Source organism: Eulemur rufifrons, chromosome 25 (assembly GCF_041146395.1).
Source record: "Eulemur rufifrons isolate Redbay chromosome 25, OSU_ERuf_1, whole genome shotgun sequence".
NCBI classification, from domain to species: domain Eukaryota; kingdom Metazoa; phylum Chordata; class Mammalia; order Primates; family Lemuridae; genus Eulemur; species Eulemur rufifrons.
The window spans coordinates 13,208,713-13,228,948 of NC_091007.1; the positions used below are offsets into that span (position 1 = coordinate 13,208,713).

General features: G+C 35.4%; 1 protein-coding gene across 1 annotated transcript in view; it reads left to right on the plus strand.

Moving 5' to 3' along the window:
- MALRD1 (MAM and LDL receptor class A domain containing 1) overlaps window positions 1–20,236 on the plus strand; it is a 456,545-nt gene that overhangs the window by 342,077 nt on the left and 94,232 nt on the right. Inside the window, 1 exon segment of the mRNA XM_069458846.1 lies at window positions 8,367–8,568. Within this exon segment, the coding sequence (XP_069314947.1) occupies window positions 8,367–8,568 (202 nt within the window).

The following is a 20,236-nucleotide window of genomic DNA, read 5'->3' on the forward strand; positions in this document are numbered from 1 at the left end:
CTTCAAAGGACAGGTTGACTCTCTTGGTAAGGGCAGTTGATGACTTCAAGTTGAAGCCAATTCTCATATAACATTCTAAAGATCCTAGAGCCCTCAAGAATTATGCTAAAACTATTCTGTTTGTGCTCTACAAAGGGAATAACAAGCCTGGGTGACAGCACATCTGTTTACAACATAGTTTACTGAATATTTTAAGCCCACTCTTGAGACTGACTGCTTAGAAACAAAGATTCCTTTCAAAATATTACTGCTTATTGACAATGCACCTGGTCACCCAAGAGCTGCGATGGAGATGTACAAGGAGATGAATGTTGTTTTAATGTCTGTTAACACAACATCTATTCTGCAGCCCATGGATCAAGGAGTCATTTCAGCTTTCAAGTCTTATTTAAGAAATATATTTCATAAGTCTATAGCTGCCATAGATAGTGATTCCTCTAATAGATACAGACAAAATAAATTGGAAACTGTTGGGAAAGGAGTCACCATTCTAGACGCCATTAAGAACATTCGTGGGAGGAGATAAAAATATCAACATTAACAGAAGTTTGGAAGAAGGGTTGATTTCAACTCTCATGGAAGACTTTGAGAGGTTCAATACTTCCATGGAGGAAGTCACTGCACATGAGGTAGGAATAGAAGGAGAACTAGGATTAGAGGTAGAACCTGAACCATGATCAAACTTGAACAGATGAGGAGTTGTTTCTTATGCATGAGCAAAGGAAGTGTTTTTTTGAGATGGAATCTACATCTGGTAAGGATGCTCTGAACGTTATTGAAATGACAACAGAGCATTTAGAATACTACATAAACTTAGGTGATAAAGCACTAGCAGGGTTGGAGAGGATTGACTCCAGTTAGAAAAAAGTTATACTGTGGGTAAAATGCTATCAAACAGCATCACATGCTACAGAGAAACCTTTTGTGAAAGGAAGAGTGAGTCGATGTGGCAGACTTCATTCTTACTTTATTTTAATAAATTGCCACAGCCATCTGAGTCTTTAACAACCACCACCCTGATCAGTGAGCAGCCATCAATAATACTGAAGCAAGAAAAGCGAAAAGATCATGTCTCACTGAAGGTTCCAATGAAATGAATGAAAATTAACATTTTTAGCACCAAATTATTTTTAAGTTAAGGTCTGTACATTGCATTCATAGACATAATGCTCTTGAACACTTAATAGACTATAATATAGTGTAAACATAACTTTTATATGCAATGGGAATATATTTGTTTGTGTGACTCGTTTACTGAATAACCATTTTATTGCAGTGGCCAGGAGCACAACCTGCAATATTTCCAAGGTATGCCTGTATTAACATTTCTTTCATTTGCTAGAGGAGAAAACTGAAGTTTAAAGAGGTTAAGTGATTTGACCTAAGACATCCAACTAGTATTGGCAGAGCCAGGATTAGCATCAGGGTTCTAGCCCCTATTACACTGTTCAGCCTTCTGACTGCTAGGTAGGTTAAACACTCTTGGAAAGTTTTATGTGCTTCAGATATGACAGACATTGCCAGAAATGCCTCCCTCTACCACAAATAATTACCAACCAACTTTGGACAGTCCTTTGTAGTTTGGACAAGTGTCTCATGTACATAAATGCATTTAATTTGCTTTGAGGTGTTAGAAAGCAAATTGTGGGTTTCTCTGTCTCCCATATCAAACAAGAATGGCAAAGTAAAAAGATGAGAGGGATCTATTTCTTTAGCCTGTAATGACTGAGCCAAATTGTAGGTTGTTATTCCATTCTAATTCCAATTCTTCAAAGCTTTGTATTTTATAATCACTCATTCCCCTATGTGCCTTTGGTGAATTCCTTATAACCCATTACAGCATATTTATAACTCAGTGACATCCAAACCCAGAAAGAAACTTGTAGTGAAGTTTTAGTGTAACCAAGTAATTATTTGTAAACATAGTAATGACAGCATTATTAGCTCTCACAGCAGTACCTAAATAATCCTGATTTTTGTCAGTAGGTGTATTTCTTTTTTGAATAAAGTGATGAATTTGCTATAGTAGAAATTAAACAGTGAGAAACATGATATTCTACTTCTCATTCCATCACTGACTAGCAAGTAACACAGGCAGGTCTCTAATTCTCTCTAGTTCCCTGGGAAGTTTTAGACTAGAAGGTCTCCAAGATTCTCTCTGTCCCTAAGCTTCCTAAATCCTTAACTTCCCAATTTTTTCAGTCTTTAGCAAATCATTACTGCACACCTATCATGTGTCTGCCAGTGCTCTAGGCATTTAGGATACATAAATAAGCAAAACATATAAAACTCCCTGCCTTCATAGCATTTATGTTATAGTGGAGGAAAGAGGCAGTAAACAGGGAATGTAATAGGTAGGTTGGGTAGTATTTTTAAAGATTATGGAACAAAGTAAAGCAGAGTAAGAGGATTGGGAAAGCTGGGCACAGGTTAATTTTTAAAACTATAGTTGGAGTAAGCCTCATTAAGAATGAAAACTTTGAGTGGGCGCTTGAAGTAAGTCCACATGGGAGTCAGGCTGGGAGAATATTTCAGACAGAAAAAATAGTGCAAAGCCCTAAGTCGGAAGTGTTTCTAGTGTTTAAGAGGGCTGGCACAGGAGCCTTGTGCTAAAGCATAAGGAGGCAGAAGGTGGTGAGAAGACACAGAGGAAATGCACAGGGGACACAGAGCTCGGAGAAAGGTAACCTGTTATAATGACGTTCTTCACACCTGTGCTTGTGGGACCCCGTTCTAGAAATCTATCACTAAATGACTTCTAAAGTGCCTCTTTTGATCAATGAACGTACCTCATACTTTGATAATTCTTACCTCTGATTAGGCAAAGGTGCTTGGTCTCTAAAGAGAAAGTTGGGGAAAGTAGTTGACCTTGGCAAGGTTAAAGACGCTATGCTACTCGTTTTTTTTTTTTTTTTTTTTTAATCTCCAAAATTAAAGATAGAAAGCATGACAGAAAGAAAAGGGATGGGAGAATGACTAAATGTATTAAGTAAGCCAAGAAATCATTTTAGGAATTCCATTAAATGACATTGACATGGATGAGACATTTGTGTTTTTTCCAACTATGTAGGCAAATTGAGTGAATCAAAGCAAATCAGGAAAATTCCATACCAGCTCTATCATTTCTGTACTGTGTATTTTTAAGTTAACTTTTATAAATTACTAGACTTTATTTGGAGCAGTTTTAGGTTACTGAAAAACTGTGTGTGAAAACCAAACTGTTCCCATACAATATAACCCCTCATACCCTTGCCCAGCTGCACACAGCTGCCACTATTATTAACATCTTCCATTAGTGTGGAACATCTATTGCAATCGATGAGCCAATATTGATGTAGTAGTGTTAAAGTTTGTAATTTACATTAGGGTCTACCGTGTGGTGTATATCCCAGGGGGTTTGGCAAATGTATGACATATAACCACAGTATCATACAGAATAGTTTCTCTGCCCTAAAATCTCCTGTTTTTATCTATTCATCCTTCCTTCTCCCACCCAAGCCCCTGGCAACTACTGATCTTTTTTACTGGCTCCATAGTTTTGCCTTTTCCATAAATTTATATAGTTAGAATCTTACTGTATGTAGGCTTTTCTGATTGATTTCAAAATATGCTTTTAAGTTCCCTCCATGTCTTTTCATGGCTTGTTAGCTCATTTCTTTTTTATCAGTGAAGGATTCCACGGTATGGATGTACTATAGTTTGTTTATCCACCTGTTCAAAGACATCTTGGTTTTTTCCAAGTTTTGATGATTATGAATAAAGCTGTTGTAAACTCATGTGCAGGTTTTGTGCAGACATAAGCTTTCAACTGATTGGGGTAAATATCAAGTAGCACAATTATTGGATCATATGGTAAGAGTATGTTTAGCTTTGTAAGAAATTACCAAGCTATCTTCCAAAGTGGCTACACAAGTTTGCATTCCCACCAGCAGTGAATGGGAGTTCCTGTTGCTCTGCATCGTTGGGAGTATTTGGTATGGTCCGCGATTTGGAGATAGCCATTTTAACATATGTTTAGTGGCATTTCATTTTTCTTTTAATTTGCAATTCCTTGATGACATAAGATGTTCAGCATTTTTTCATATACTCATTTGCCATCTGAATATATTCTTTGGTGGGGTGTCTGTTGAAATCTTCTGTCCTTTTTTTGAAATTAGGTTATTTATTTTCTTGAATTTTTAATGTTCTTTGTATATTTTGAATACCAACACCTTATCCGTGTGTTTTAAAATGTTTTCTTCAGTCTCTAGCTTGTCTTTCATTCTCCTAATGGTGTTTTTCACACAGCAGAAGTTTTTGATTTTATAAAGTCCAAGTCACCAACATTCCATTCATGATTCCTGGGTTTGGTGGTTTATCTAAAAAGTCATTGCAAAACCCAAAGTCACTAGATTTTCTCCTATGCTATCTTCTACCAGTTTTATAGTTTGAAGTTAACTTTGGGGTCTATAAACAATTTTGAGTTAATTTCAGTGACACAAGGATGCTCTGTGTCTAGATTTATTTATTTTTGCATGTGGGTCTAGTTGTTCCAGCATCATTTGTTGAAAAGACCATCCTTTCTCCATTGGATTGCCTTTGTTCTTTGTCAAAGATCCATTGCTGATATTTGTGTGTTTCTGGCCTCTCTATTCTGTTCCATTGATCAATTTGTCTATTTTTTCACGAATACCACATTGGCTTGATTACTGTAGCTTTATGTTATGTCTTACAGTCAGGTAATGTCAGTCTTCATACATTGTTCTTCTCCTTCAACATTGCATTGGTATTCTGGGTCTTTTGCCTTTCTTTACAAACTTTTGAATGAATTTGTCAATATCCTCAGAGTAATTTGCTGGGATTTTGACTGGGATCTAATTGAATCAATAAATCGAGTTGGAAAGAACTTACATTTTGATGACACTGAGTCTTCCTCATGAGCTATCCATTTATCTATTTTGGGGTTTTCATCAGTTTTGTGGTGTTCTTCATTAGATCATGCACATTTTGTTAGATTTATATCTTTTTGGGTACTAATATAAATGGTATTATTCTTAATTCAGATTCTAATTGTTCATTGCTGCTATATAAGAGCATAAGCAACTTTTGTGTATTAATCTTGTATTCTGTGACCTTGCTCTAATTGCTTATTAGTTTCAGAAGTTTTTTTTTTTTGTTAATTTTGGGGATTTTCTACATAGACAGTCATGTCATCTGTGAACATAGTTTTATTTCTTTCTTCACAAGCAGTATACCTTTTGTTTTCTTTTTTGATATTAGCATGTTAGTGAGGACCTCTAGTAAAATGTTGAATAGGAGCTATGAGAGCATATATTCTTGCTTGTTCTTGATCTTAGTAGGAAAGTATCCAGTTGTCTGCCATCAAGGATGATATTAGCCATAGGTTCTTTGTACATGTTCTTTATCAAGATGAAGAAGTTCCCTTCTATTCTTAGTTTCCTATGAGTTTTTATCATGAATGGATGTTGGTTTTCATCACATTCTTTTCCTGCATGTATTGATTTAATTATATTATTTTTCTTCTATAGCCTATTGATATGATGGATTATATTAATTGATTTTTCCCATGTTTACTGGCCTAGCATACCTGGGATAAATCCCAACTGGTCATGGTATGTAATTCTTTTTATAAATTGTTCGATTCAATTTGCTAATTTTTTGAGGATTTTTTATGTCTATATTCATGAGAGATATTGGTCTGCAGTTTTCCTTACTAGTATTTTTTCATCTGGTTTTGATATTAGGATTTTGTTTTGGAAGATTAATAATTGATTCATTTTCTTTAATAGATATAGACCTATTCAGATTATCTGTTTCTCCCTGTAGGGGTTTTGCTAGATGTGCCTTTCAAGGAATTGGTCAATTACTTCTAGATTATCGAATGGCATAGATTATTAAAATTTCTTTCATTACCCTTTTAATATTCATGGAATCAGTAGTGATGGCTCCTTTTCAAATCTGATATTAATACTTTGTATCATCTCTCTTTTTTAATTAGGTAACCTGGCTAGAGGTTTGGCAATTTTATTAATCTTTTCAAAGAGCAAGGTTAGATTATTGATTTTAGATCTTTTTTACTTTTTAATATATGTGTTCAATGCTATAAAATTTTCCTCTAAGCATTGCTTCACTTTATCCCACAAGCTTTGTTTACATGTATTTTAATTTTTAATTTTTTAATTGAAATAAAAATGTTTTTAAATTCCTCTTAGAATGTCTTTGACACGTGTTATTGTATAGGGCATTTTTCAGCTATCTTCCTGTTATTGATTTCTAATTTAATTCCATTATGGTCTGGGAGCATTCATTGTATGGTTTCTATTCTTTTAAATTTGCTACAGTGTGCTTTATGACCCAGGAAGTTGTCAATCTTGCTTAATGTTCTGTGTGAGCTTGTGAAGAGTATATATTCTGCTGCTGGTGGATGAAGGATTTTATAAATGTAAATTAGATCCAGTTGATTGATGCTGTTAAGTTCAACTACATCTTTACTGATTTGCTGCCTTCTGATCTGCCAATTACTGATAGAGGAGTGTTGACGTCTTCAACTCTAGTAGTGGATTCATCTATTTCTCCTTGCAGTTCAATGAGCTTTTGCCACAAGTATCTGGTGCTCTGTTGTTAGGAGCATACACAGTAACTATTGTTACGTCTTTTTGGAGAATTAACCACTTTGTCATTATATAATGCTGTTACAATTCCTTCAGACTACTGTAACAAAATGCCTTTTCAAATTATTGCAATGTAAATCAGGATTTATGCAAAATTCAGAGCTCACTTTAGTTAGAGTCTATATGGTTGCCCTGTTACCAAAAAGTTGAATTGTAAACTTCACATCTTTTTATTTTTAATTTCTAAGAAATGGAAAATAATTGCATAAATTTGAGAACTAAGTATCCAATAAATCCTCGACCTGAAGATTCTTTGGGATAAGTGCTTATGTGTAAGACTGGAAATAGTCAATGACCCAAATCCCCTTATACTTTACTTCATTAATTAAAGGATCAATATAAAAAGTGATCTTTGCTCGAGAAATGTCTGCTTTTCTAAGAAGTTCAATTTGATTATAGTGTTAAAGTCTCACATCTCAGGTTTCCAATCTTTGGGCAAGTTTTTGAATTTTCTTTGGGCTTTAGTCTATGATCATTTGACTTATTTTTGTTTTGTTTCACTTCCATTACCAGTTGGATATCTGAATTGATCTTAGACTTTTTGTCCTGTTGGACATTGGCAACACACTTCATTTCTGGCTCTGGAGCATTTGGTGGTTCTTGGTAGTATTTCTGGAATGTCAATTTAATATCATAATATAATAAAATGAACAATATTATTCTTTCCTTTTGCTAATATAAATTTCATATAAACTTTATGAGATAAGTTATCTGTAGGTAAATTTTGACACTAAGAAAAAAGTGAGGCAATAAGATTTTTCAGTAAGGGAGAAGGTCACTGAAAAAAACCACTATTGCAATAGAAGAAAATTACTATCCATGTGCTTTCTTTCCTCTGGATCTTATTTTTCCCTTGTAAAAGAAAGGGTTGTATAAGTGACTGCTGAAGTTTATTACAAGCCATATATAAATATAGACAGATAAGTAAATAGTATTTTATATAGTAGCTATATGTAGTTTTAGGATCTGAGAAAATGATAGCTATAAAATCTAGATGCAGAAAGGGAATATAGAAAAATATATTTTCAATTTTACCTATTCTTGTTGTTTAAGTACAGATTTTTTTTTTTTGAAGAGCACTAGGAAATGGTGTTTCTTATTTGGTTTTGAATTGTTTTTACTGTTTAACAAAAATATTAGGACTTAGAATGTTTGTTGGTTTCAGAGCTAATTCTATTTCTGTTTTACTTCTTGTTTGTTGCATCTGTTAGTCCTTAAACTATAAAAAATGCTGAATATTGATGTTAGTTAATCCAAGATGATTTTCTGTCTGTAAAATATTAAATGTTTCCTGCACATTACTTTGGTTTCCAAAATGACTTGTCAAGCCCATATCCATTTAGTGTGAGGGTCTTCTTTTTCTGAGGTCATACACCCTTAGTCTAACATACACAAAGTTCTTCAGCGATGAAAAATTCCTTTTTGATATCTCCACCAGCATTTTACATGATTACAATAGTTATAGTTTTTGATCATGCCCGGTTTGTTATATAGAAATCGGTATGACAAAACCAAACTAATGTCCTGTGAACCAAAGAAATATAACCCAAAATTTCTACAGATAGAAAACATCATAGTCAATGTACTGAGTTGTCACATAGCCAGAGATTTCATTATTTCATAAATCAATCATCTGGATGCCCATATACATCTAGCATTCAATCACAAAGAGTTATTTTTTGTGGTCTTTTATAGGAGTATATCATTGAGGAATCGGGGCTGAACATCCTGGTTTGGTCAGTCATTGGAAATAAAAGAACCGGATGGGTGTATGGCTATGCATCTCTCTCCAGTAACAGTCCATGTAAGGTGGCTTTTGAAGCTGATTTGCATGATAATGAGGACATCTTTATTGCCCTTGACGACATCTCTTTTACCCTAGAGTGTGTGTCTGGAGGTAGGTGATTCCTTCAGAAAATGGGAACAAGTATTGTTTGTAATAGCTAAATATAGAAGAATTGGGAATTTCTGAGGAATTACATTTATTTCCAAATCCAGTCCTACTCATACATTGAGGAAGAGCAGTATATATGGTATTAGTAAGAGGCAAAGTTTTTCTGCCCATAAATTTTACCATGAAATATTCGTGTCCTCTAGGCAACAAAATAACTTTGCACTAAAGTTGATTTAGAAACCCTGAGGAAATTTAGTTCTGCGAATATAGCTTTATTGTTTACTGTCTTTATTCCCAAAGGTTCACAAGAACTGCACAAGGTAAAGGACCCTCTGGTTACCTGTTATCTTCCAGACTGTCTTCCCCACCTACATTAACCTTTTCCCTTCCCAGGGCCACTTCCTTCGCTTCTAACCACTTCTGTGCAATCTGCTCATTCTATTTCAAAAAGAAAAGTCCCCTTTCTAAGAAGTCATCCCCTTAACTGAAATCTGAATTTCTGTTGCTTAAGATGTTTCCCATTCAGTGGGGCTGTTTGTTCTCTTATAAAGTCATCCGTTTTTAAATACTAAATAGTAGGGTCATCATCTGTCTAGCTACTCAATACCTTTTAAAATTTTGTTCTCATACAGCCCTATTCAATAGTTTCTTTTCCTTTAAGGCCAAACATCTGAATTCTTATCCATCTTATGGTTTACCTCTGGATCTTAAATCCTGGGAAATCTCAAATTCCAGGTGTAACACTTAGACTTCTTTGATTCTAATCATCTACATAAACATTCTTCCTCCATAACCCACCCCCATGGTTATATTCTAGACGTGATTATCCCCCTGAAATCTTAGGGTTGAAAATTTCACATAATCATTATGTCCTCTTCTTCTTGATTACTCTTCCTAAACCCATTTTCCAATAACATTAGTGAGAAAATTCTATATATTATTTTTCCAATAATGCCAGATTTAATAATTAACACCTCAGTTCCATTCTCAATCAGGACTATAAATAATTCTATTACGTCCTATTTAAAAAAAAATTTTAACATGAATTTGTATACTTTATGTCAGACAATGTGCTCAGCACTTTGCATGTATTAATGCATTTATTTATCAGCACACCCCTATAGAATAGGAAATATTATTATGCTGATGTTCTCCCATAATAGCTCTATCAATCTTTGAAATTGAGGTCATATAAACATGTGGATTTTGCAAAACTGCTGCTGGTCATGTTGATTGGGACCAGTAAAAATTTTGGTTTACTGCCTTAACTGGGCCCTTAAGGGTACTAGACATGCAAGTTTCTCACTCCCTGGCACTAATTTTCTCCAGCAATCCTCAATCTTCCTATCTCTCCGTGGCCCTTTCTTCACTCTGCTGATGTTCTTATATTCTTTGAATAGACAATGAAGCCATTTTGCAATAAAGTCCCTTAATTTTTTTTTTCTTTTCACCTCCAAATTTGCCTGTGTCTGCAACCAAACTCTGTTTCCTAGCCATTTGTCTCAAGGGCGGAAAAAGAAAGAAAAAACACCTTCTCAAGAGGAAATGTGTATTTGGGGCCATTTCCTTTCTCAACTCTTCCCAGTCATTGTTCCATCAAAGTCTTCTTTGTCCTCTATCTGCAATTTCTCTCCCTCAACTCACTAATCTTAAACTCCTCAAGAGCAAGAGGAACTTGTCTATTTCATTTCCAGAGCTTAACACAGGGACTAGGAAATCTGGCCTGAAAAGTTATTATTTGAAATAATTGAATAATAATTAAAACTGATTGTGTGAACAGCAACTGTAACATTCACCTAAGTGTAAACTGAGTCTTTCCCAATATGTTATAGAATAGACTTTACTGTCAAGGATGATTTAAAAAAAAAACAAAAAAGAAACACTCCACCATGACCTTTAGCATTAAACCTTGAACTGTCTTCTCTTTGTCATTTTATGTAATGGAACTAAGTACCTCTCTCCACCCGCATTCCCTCTTCCAAACTCCAGAGACTCAGGCATAGTCTCTGCATCATGGCTCCATTGTTGATTCTGGCAGATACTTTTAAAAACTCAAAAATTACACCAGCACTTCTCAAACTGGGGTACAAGACCTTCATGGTGATATTATAACAGCGAGTATATAATGCCACCTGATGAATCTGATGCAATTCATTGGGTTTACTTGCAGATTTGGGGAGAAAAATTAAATAACATATCATGTGACATATGAAGTAGACACAAATTTATTGGAGAGTGGAATGCCAGAGATGAAGCACAAAGCTTTAAAGAAATTTTGATCCTTTATAGCTGGAACTAATGTCCTCTCTCCTGTGATTTATGGTATTGTGGTGAAAAATGTTGATAAGTGCTGAATAGATGATTTAGCCATTGAAAAACTGTGGCATAGAATAGATAATATTCATAATAGACTGGTGAATATAAAAGCTATAACCGTGCAACACATAAACTATACAGGCGTCTCTTGCTAAGGGTAGAAAAATGATGAAGAGTGTGAAACCAATTTTAATAAGCTATCTATCAAAAAAGATGTCTGTAAGCCTGAAAGAACTTACAAAATATAATAATATCTGTCTCTGACAAATAGAAATGTGAATGATTTTTATTTTCTTCTGCTTAGAACGATGCTATTCATAATTGAGAGAAATAATTGTATATAAAATAAAGGCATACAGTCTTGATACATATAATTAGGAATCACATACTTTGGGGCAATCATTGTTTTAATCTTTCCAAAAATGAAATTATTTATTGGAATTAATATGTGAAGCTGGAGCATAGATGGATTTACTTTAATTTATTTGAATCCTGCTTTTCTAACAATTATTTCGACGGTCTCTGGCGCCTTCAGGGCGGCGTGGCCTTAGACTCTAACAGTTATTTCGATTGATAATAACCCATCTTTTTGAAATTCATTGAGAAATGTGAAAACAGATGATATATTACTTCTTACTTGCCAAAATTAGGGAACATCAGTCAGAGTAAACTTTATGGGTGAGCCGTTCTTCTGGTAGTCTGGGCATCTGATTTTCTCTCACTGTTCTGGAACAAAATCTTTATACTGTGTAAGAATGAGTCATCTAGAATTAGTTTTGCATTAGCTCTTTTCTTCCAGTTCCCTTAACTTTCCAGAAAGCAGCCAACAGTTTTTAAAGACTTTCAAGTCAAAAAAAAAATAGCAATTATATTAATATATACCTCAGAGACATTCAGTAAAAATGATCTTTTAAGTGTTAGTACTTAGCAAGGAGAACTTCATTTCCAAACAATCCTGGATAAAGGAAGCGTTATCTTCACATAAAATTTAAAATAGTTCAAGTTTTGATACACTCCTCTTCAAATTTTCTTTTTTATTGACTGAAAATGCCCCGAATGGGATGCAGTTTTCCAATGAGATATAGTTGTAAAAAAATGCAAAAAAATTCTGATACTACAGGACCTGCCACAATGAATATTTACTGAATAAAGCAAGAAACAGCAGTTTAAATAGATTTTCTTTTCAGTATTTGTTTATACGTGTTCATCATTCAGCCTTCAGGGAATGTGAAAAATTGTATAACATCAAAACTATTCACTTGGTTCATCTTTCCTTAGTTAACTCAGTCTAGACACAAATGAACTAAGGCAGCTAAATTAGATAATTTTCCCCAGATCTTATAACAAGACTCTAGATTTATATGTTTAACATACCAACTTTTTTGCTCTGGTCCAGATTAACATCCTAAGATTAAAAACAGCTAACTCTAAACTTCATTTCAAACTCGTATTATGTGTTTCCCTGCCCATGCCCCCCAAAAACCCCCATAATAAAGGAGTAGAGAACAATAGCAGGTGTCACCCCAAGTTGCCTATACTTTTCTTTCCATTTAGAAGATTACACCTCTACCAATCTGCATCATTACTTTTCTGTCCTACCTTGATTACCTTAGGTTTCCCAGGGCGACATTTTGTAAATGAAGCAAACCCCATGCAGTATAGCATCTCCAGCAATTCTGAGTCAGCAGTGGAATGTGTGTATTTTCATAAAGTCCATTTTCTTTAGCCGTGTGAGCTTCTGAGGGTGAAAGGCATTTTCTGGTTTTCCTCTGTCATTTTTAAACAAGGAGGATCACATCTGTCTCCATGATGAAGAAACATTTTACAGGGCTGGCAGGACACTGATACTTTTGAAACTATATGAGAAGTTGTAAAATATTTGAAACAACAGTGCATGTGAAATTATAAATTGCTTGAAAATAACCGGTGTGTATAGACACAGCTTTGTTAGGAGTCTAATAATGAGACAAATACCAATAAATACAACCTTCTGTAGAGAAGGGAGATGATTCCATGTAGGAGTTTATTCATGTACGAGATAGAATAGTGTCTCTCCAAAGATCCGTGTCCTTCGTAAGACATAAAAATGTAATCTTATTTAGCAATAAGGTCTTTGCAGATGTAATTAAGTTTTAAGTTAAGGTCATTCTGGAATAGGGTGGGCCTTTACTCCAATATGAAGAGTCCTTAGAAAAGAAGAGACATACAGAGAAAATATCACGTGATGAAGGAGGCAGAGATTGAAGTAATACATCTATCAACCAATAAATGCCAAGAAGGGCTAGCAAAACAAGAAGCTAAGAGAAAGGGATGGGGTAGCTTCTCCCCTAAAGGCTTGAGAGGAAGTATGACCCTGACAACACCTTGAGCTCAGACTTCTGCCCTCTACAGCTGTTGAAGAATAGATGTCTCTTGTTTTAAGACATCCAGTTTGCGAGACTTTGTTACAGCAGCCTTAGGAAATTAATACAACTGAGAACATTGAGGTCTATTTTATAACCAAGAAGTGGGTTCAAATCTTCATCACACTAATGTACTACCCATTTAGCCTGATTTTTCTCATCCATGAAATGATTATTGTCAGAATGTGCTTTTCTTATAAAGCATTGCATTAATGATTTCAGGCAAGCGAGGAATCATTGAGCAAAGCCTAAGAATAATTCTTACATGACCTAACACATTTAGCCTTCCACTGATTGACATTCCTAATTGAAACATGCTGAGGCTAATACTCCCTTGGATAAATATACTTTTGTAACAACCTGGATGGAATTGGAGATCATTCTTCTAAGTGAAGTATCATAGAATGGAAAAACAAACACCACATGTACTTACTATTATTAATAAATTGGAACTAATCAATTAACACTCATGTGCACATACGGAAGTAAAACTCAACAGCAATCAAGCAGGTGGGAGGAGGGGATGGGTAAATCCACTCCCCATGGGTACAGTGCACACTGTCTGGGTGATGGGCACACTTATAACTTTGATTCAAACAGTACAAAAGCAATTCATATAACCAAAACGTTTGTTCCCTCATAATAGTCTGAAATAATAATTAAAAAAGAGATGCTGTGATGTGTTTAAAAGCTAAGAAAATTCCAAAAGCTAAAAGAGTGAGAAAGCGAGAGAAAGAGAAAGAGAATTCCATGAATTGTCCAACAGGTTCTGTGTGGCTTTCTTGAGTGGTGGAAAGATGATGACTGGATTGAAAAATTGGAGACCTGATTCTAAACCATGACTGCGCTGCTAAGTACTTGTACAATTTTGAACAAATCATTTGAGCTCCTTAGACCATGTTATGTCATCAGGGAAATGAAATAGATCATTGCTTAAATCCTTTCTAGTTCTGCCATTTTATGATAATATGAGACTGGATTTGTAGAAGAGGATTAAGGAAGGAGAAGGAAGGCACGGAACATAATAGAGGAGGGGAGAGAATCCAGAGAGAATGAGCAGGGAGGTAAAGGGGATCTAGGAATTAGGGCAGACAGGTAAAAGTAGAAATGTCATTGCAGTTAGACACAGAAGACTTCTCACTATAGGGTGTGTCTGTGAACGTAATTTTGCTGTTCAGTCAATATTCATGCGTTTTGTTTCGGTTGACAAAGAAGCCCTCAAAATTATCTTGGTTATGAATAACCCATAAGGAAAAGCCATTAATAATTTTTCAGTGCCTCTGTATGCCTTTCTAAATACCCACTTTGAAACCAGTTACAATTTACTAGTTCATTTCCTTACTCTTAATATAGTCAGCAAGTTCTATAAATTTTGCTATCTTTTTTTCCCCTCACTTCCTTTTTACTGCCCCAAATCTAGTTCAAGGCCTTATTGTTATTTCATCAGAATCTCTGTCGTGGCCACATAACTGATCTGTCTGATTTACTCACATGCACAGAGCTAACAAGTTAGTCTTTGAGTTCCCCTTATACTGTCAGTTCCAGAAAGGTAGACCTTTCATCTTTCTTAGTCACCACAGTAGCCAAAGGAATATTTTATTGCAAGCAATAGAATACAGAATTGTGCTTGGGCTAACTTAAGCAAAGAATAATTTTATTGGAAGGATACTGGATAGTTCCAAACTTCAAAAGCAAAGCTGGGAATCCCAGCCAGGGAAATGAGCAGGAAGCCAGAGAGAGGTCGACAACATCAGAGGGCAAGATTGGCTAACGCCACCACCTTTGAATACTTTGAAAGCTGGGCTATCCACTCCCCTGCCAGCACTGTGAATAATCTCTAATTGCCCCTGTGTCACTCCTCCAAAATTAAAAGTGCTGGTTGATGCATACCATTCCCAATCCCAAGTCATATGTCCACACTTCAAATTTTATGAGTTACTCTATCATGTCTAATTTCCACATCATGCATTTCTGGGTGGTGGCCATTCCTTCTCATTTCATCAGAATCAAGCTTGAATATTCTACAACATTTGGACCAAATTATAATCTTAGGCCAGCAATAATAAACCCTCTGTCTATACTCTAATGGTATATAATAGAGAGCAAATAAAAGGGAAACCAATCAAGATATTAATACATAAACTCATGCAGGTTATAAAGAAGAAAAAAAATGCTTAGTGGCTCTCAATTTCCTACCAAATAAGTTTCTTATCCTTTAGTACAGCTCCTATCTTATCTATCTGTCTCTGCCTATAAAAGTGACCCCTTCAAACAGGACCCTTTGTCTTTCTCCAGTCATTCCCCACATCCTCTCATCTCCATGACTTTGGTCCCACTGTTACTCTGGCTGGGAACACATTGCCCTTTGTCTCCTCTTGAGTAAATCCTTCTCCAATTTCAAGGGCAGAGCAAACACCACCTTCTTCATGAACTTCTTAATCCTCCCCACTGGAAGGCACACTTTTGGATTATTTTAGCCTTACGTTTGCAGTTCTACAGTATATTTTACTGAATATTATTTATATCTGTAGATTGTTTTCTGCCATTTTTAATTCCTTCACATTGAAAAATCTCTGTTGTCATGTTCTCTTTTTTTTTAATTTAGCATATGAATAAGTGATTTTTAACTTTAAGATTGATTGAGAAAAATGTAAAATAAATTTTAGATCAGTAGGTAATATAAAGTAGATATCCACAGTATATTGTATATTATAGCAACTGTAGATAAATTATTTAAAACTTGGTTTAATACAAGGGTCATTTTTATAATTTTGGTTCAGTTAGTGATTCAAAAGTCCCCATTTTAAAATTCATAGTTAGTGATGAGAGTATAAAAACCTGAAAGAAAATGATTATCAGTCAATCCTGATTCACTTATTGGATTATAGGATATTATTAGGTTTTACATCCACTATTGTGGGTCATGTAGTCCTTACTGTTTGTCAAAGGATAGGATAACTCCTCTTTACTCCTAGAAGAGATATTGGAGTTGAAGGCAAAAATACTAGAGCCAGAAAATTGCATTATATGCTAATACCAGCAGGCTCAAGGGAACAAACCCTAAATTCCCTACTTGACAACCTTTGGAAGAGTTTGCCTGTTATAGGAGGAGGTGGCTCTTACTTGGTTTCCTGCTGATCATCAGGCTGGAAGGAATTTTGTTGAATTAGGGGGAAGAAATCCTAATGACAACCGTAGAAAAATAACTCCCAGTGTGAACCATATTCCATTAGCCTGAATTTGACAAGTGTCTCACACTGAACCTGAAGATAAAATTCAAATCACTGTTCCAACATTCTGTCTTAAAGATGAATGCTTTTATGTGAACAATGACATTGACCACATAAACATATATGCATTAATATATATAATATGTGTGTGTGTATACACATAGTATGGAAACTTAGTCTCTACCATATGGAAATGATAATCAATTCCTAAATTGCTAGTCACTTTTTGAAATTATCATAACCTTTGCTGACTCTTATTTTCACTGAGAAAGACTCAGCAGCCAAGTGTTTTCCAGGCCAAGTGTGTCGGAGAGATTCTGTGAGCTTTTCACAGCCAAGGTCAATCTGGCCCTGTTTTGTTCTCTTGGGCTAATAGAGTCTACTTTTATTATGATTTTCCTGATTCTCTGGAACACATATGTTGTTTTCTGGAAGGCATTCAGACTTCATAAAAACAAGTTTGTTTGTTGCCTAAGAAATAGAAATGTGACACTGATTCACTAAAAAAGCAAGTTTTCAGAAAAGATTTTTCTTTTTTCAAATAGAAAAACAAGTGACTTCAACAGAAAGACCAGTTTTTCCGATAGCATCTTATTGGCATGTAAGAATATTTTACCCATAAAGGACAGGTTAGTTTGTGGAAATAGTTAGAAATGGAGAAAGGGGAACTTTCTTGGCTAAAGAAACAGTGAGTTGTGTGTACATGTATGAGCCTTCATTTTTCACCAAGATAAACTTGCTCAAAATGGAAAACATGAGGTTAGAGAAATAACCAGGTATTGGTAAAAAAAAAAAAAAAAAAAAAGGGTCCAAAAAAGTGACAAGCCCATGGTTCGGTCTTTTCTTTATGGAAGAGCAGATGATTGACCAACTTACAGGGCAATTCAGGATCCAAAATTTTCAGGTTCTGTTTTATGTCCTTTCTTCTTTTTTCTGATTATATGTAACTAACGTAATACTGGTTAGGTGTGCCTCCTGAAAACTTCCAGATATACATAATTGAGCCTACATCTTCATATTTGAGCTGGCCTGGTCTGACCACCAACCTGCAGAAACACGTGTTATTTAATAGAACAAGATAGCCCAACACTATTTAATATTAACACTTTAAATTATTTCTGTTAGGAAGGCAGAAATTTGTCTAAAAAACTGTGTGTGTTTGTTTTAAATAATGATACAATCATATACAATGTTCTAAACTTTAGGTTGACTTACTCATATTCCTCAAGAGTTACAATTAAATTAAACATAGCTATGTTTGTCTCTGGTGCCAGAGACAAATCTGTTAACTGGAAGTCATGATATCACAGCCAGTGGTTCTGTTTGGTTGGATCTTAGAGGTACCTGAGACATTACACGCGGAAGGTCTCTGATAGACCACTGTAGAACATTATCAGACTCTTGAGTGAGCTCTGTAGCCCACCTCACTAAACGACTTGTCGCTCATTTGACCTTCCTGAGACAGATAGAACAGCTGTTCCCAAAGTGAATATGAAGTTGAACGCTATTCCCTCTGTGAACAGAAGTTCCCTGAAAAGGAATTTGGATCAAAGAGACTTTATTTCAATGAAGAGTTTGCAAACCAGGGAGATATGCAGCCTTTGGTGTAAGACGAAGGTGAAGGTGTCTTCCAGAGAACAAAGTGAAGGTTCAGGTTTTGTAACAAAAGTACTGGCCCAGATTCCCAGTCAGGTGCATTGATGCAAATAAAGGATAGAAAACTTGCTCAGGCTGGAGTGATTGACACAGCTGAGTTCTGATTGGTCAATATAGCTGAGTTCTGATTGGCTGAGGCAGGCAAGCTCTGATTGGTTGGTTCAGGTGAGCTCTGAAAGTTCCTAAGATAAAAAGGTGAGGGTTATGAGGGAATTCATGGTACATGTGTGACCCCTAGCCAGCAGATGGCCCCAGGATCTATTAATATTTTAAATTTAGGCCCAGTTGGCCACTCAGGATCCATCTTGAAGGATTGGCTCTTTTAAGTTCACATTCGTTCACACCTCACAGATTACCTAAAATTCCTAGATTTCCTTCAATTGTATATATTTATGGTGTATGATGGAGAGATGACTCTCCATTCTCAACCTCTGCACTAGAGAAAGATTTAATAATTTATTGATACCAAAATACCCACTCATAATTTCTGTAAATAAAAGCTTTCCCACTCATAGGACTGACAATGACATTCTCTTTCCTGGCCCTACACTAGCCAGCCAAGAATATAATTCTTGCCATATCATCTGTCATAGTCATTATTTCCTCTGCAATTTTAGGATTTTATGGAGGAGAACAAGAGCATAGGTAAGTCTGCATCAGATGTCAATTTACTGAATACCAACTAAAAACAATAGACTTAACCCCATAAGGCATTGGAGAACCAGTTTTGAACAGAGTTCTTCCTTTGGGAAATGTGTGCTGGAAGCTTGTGAAAGTTCAATTAAAAGAGGAATGTATTTAATAATACTGGCCCTAATGTTAGAAGTCAAAAGTTCAGGATTTGGGGAATTCTTTAGCTATTAAATAAAGTTGCAGTAAATATGGGCTACAGCTATCAGTGAGCAACAGCATTAAATTAGGCCAAGTACATAACCTGGTCCAACACTGCATATAATTGAGGCCGCACTAACAGATATGTCAGACCAGGAACTATAGCACCATCTGGAAATGATCAAACAGAAATGAATCTGTAATCCACAGGGGTCTCTCTGGGTTCCAGGCCTCATGACAAGAAAGAAATGACCAGCAACCACCCGAACATTTCATATTTTTATGTATTTTTCCACTTTCACATATGCTTTAGATTATTTTGGGTTATATGAAAATTCAACATTTATGCAATTTCAGTTATTTGCAGTGGTATTTTTGACTAGAGAGGAATCCTCTAAAATCGTGGCAAATGTTGATGTTGGGTTAAAGTGACAACTCTTTCAGGGCCTCTTAAAACATTCTGTTTCTTCAGATCTTGATTTTCTTCAAGTCGGCAGCCTCTGTAAGTGCTGGAAGGAAAAGACAACTCTGATAATAGGGTTTTCACCCCTCCACCTCAATCTCATGTTTTTTCTTGTTTGTGTTGCCTGTCATCCACTGCCCAGTTCTCTCCTCCAGAGATTCTATCACTAGTGAGTGGCTTCACGGTTTCAAGTAACCTGTCTGTTTCAAGTAACCATGCATGCACACGCATTTGCACAAATGCACATATATAAGTGAATGTATGTTTATATTAATTTGAATTTCTTCCAGTTTTCTCTTGTATGTATGTATGTATTTATTTATTTATTTTTAGCTTTGGCCTTCACTAGCTGCAACTATTCAATTTGGAAATAATTATCACTTTCTATCTGGCATCTGTTCTCAGATACTTATCAACTTCTACATTGAATCCAGCTTCTGGAAACTTCTTAGTTTCCTTCACTTTTGTCTCTTCTGTCAGGTGTTGACTTTTTGATCATGCCAAACAAGTGCCCCTGATTCTATGTGCCCGTGCTCTGTATGCTTCTCCAGGATTCTCCAATTTTCATTGGTCAAACAGAAGTCACATTCCATCTTTCCTGGAATGTGTAAGATATTAAATGTATGGAGATGAAATAAGAAGATCAAAATTATCCTTATATGGCTCCCCATTAGAGATGACTATTTTTTAAATTGAAAAATAAAGTAATATTTGTATACTTTATGAAAAGCTCTTATGGAAATATAAGCAGAAAATTATAATTCAAAATAACC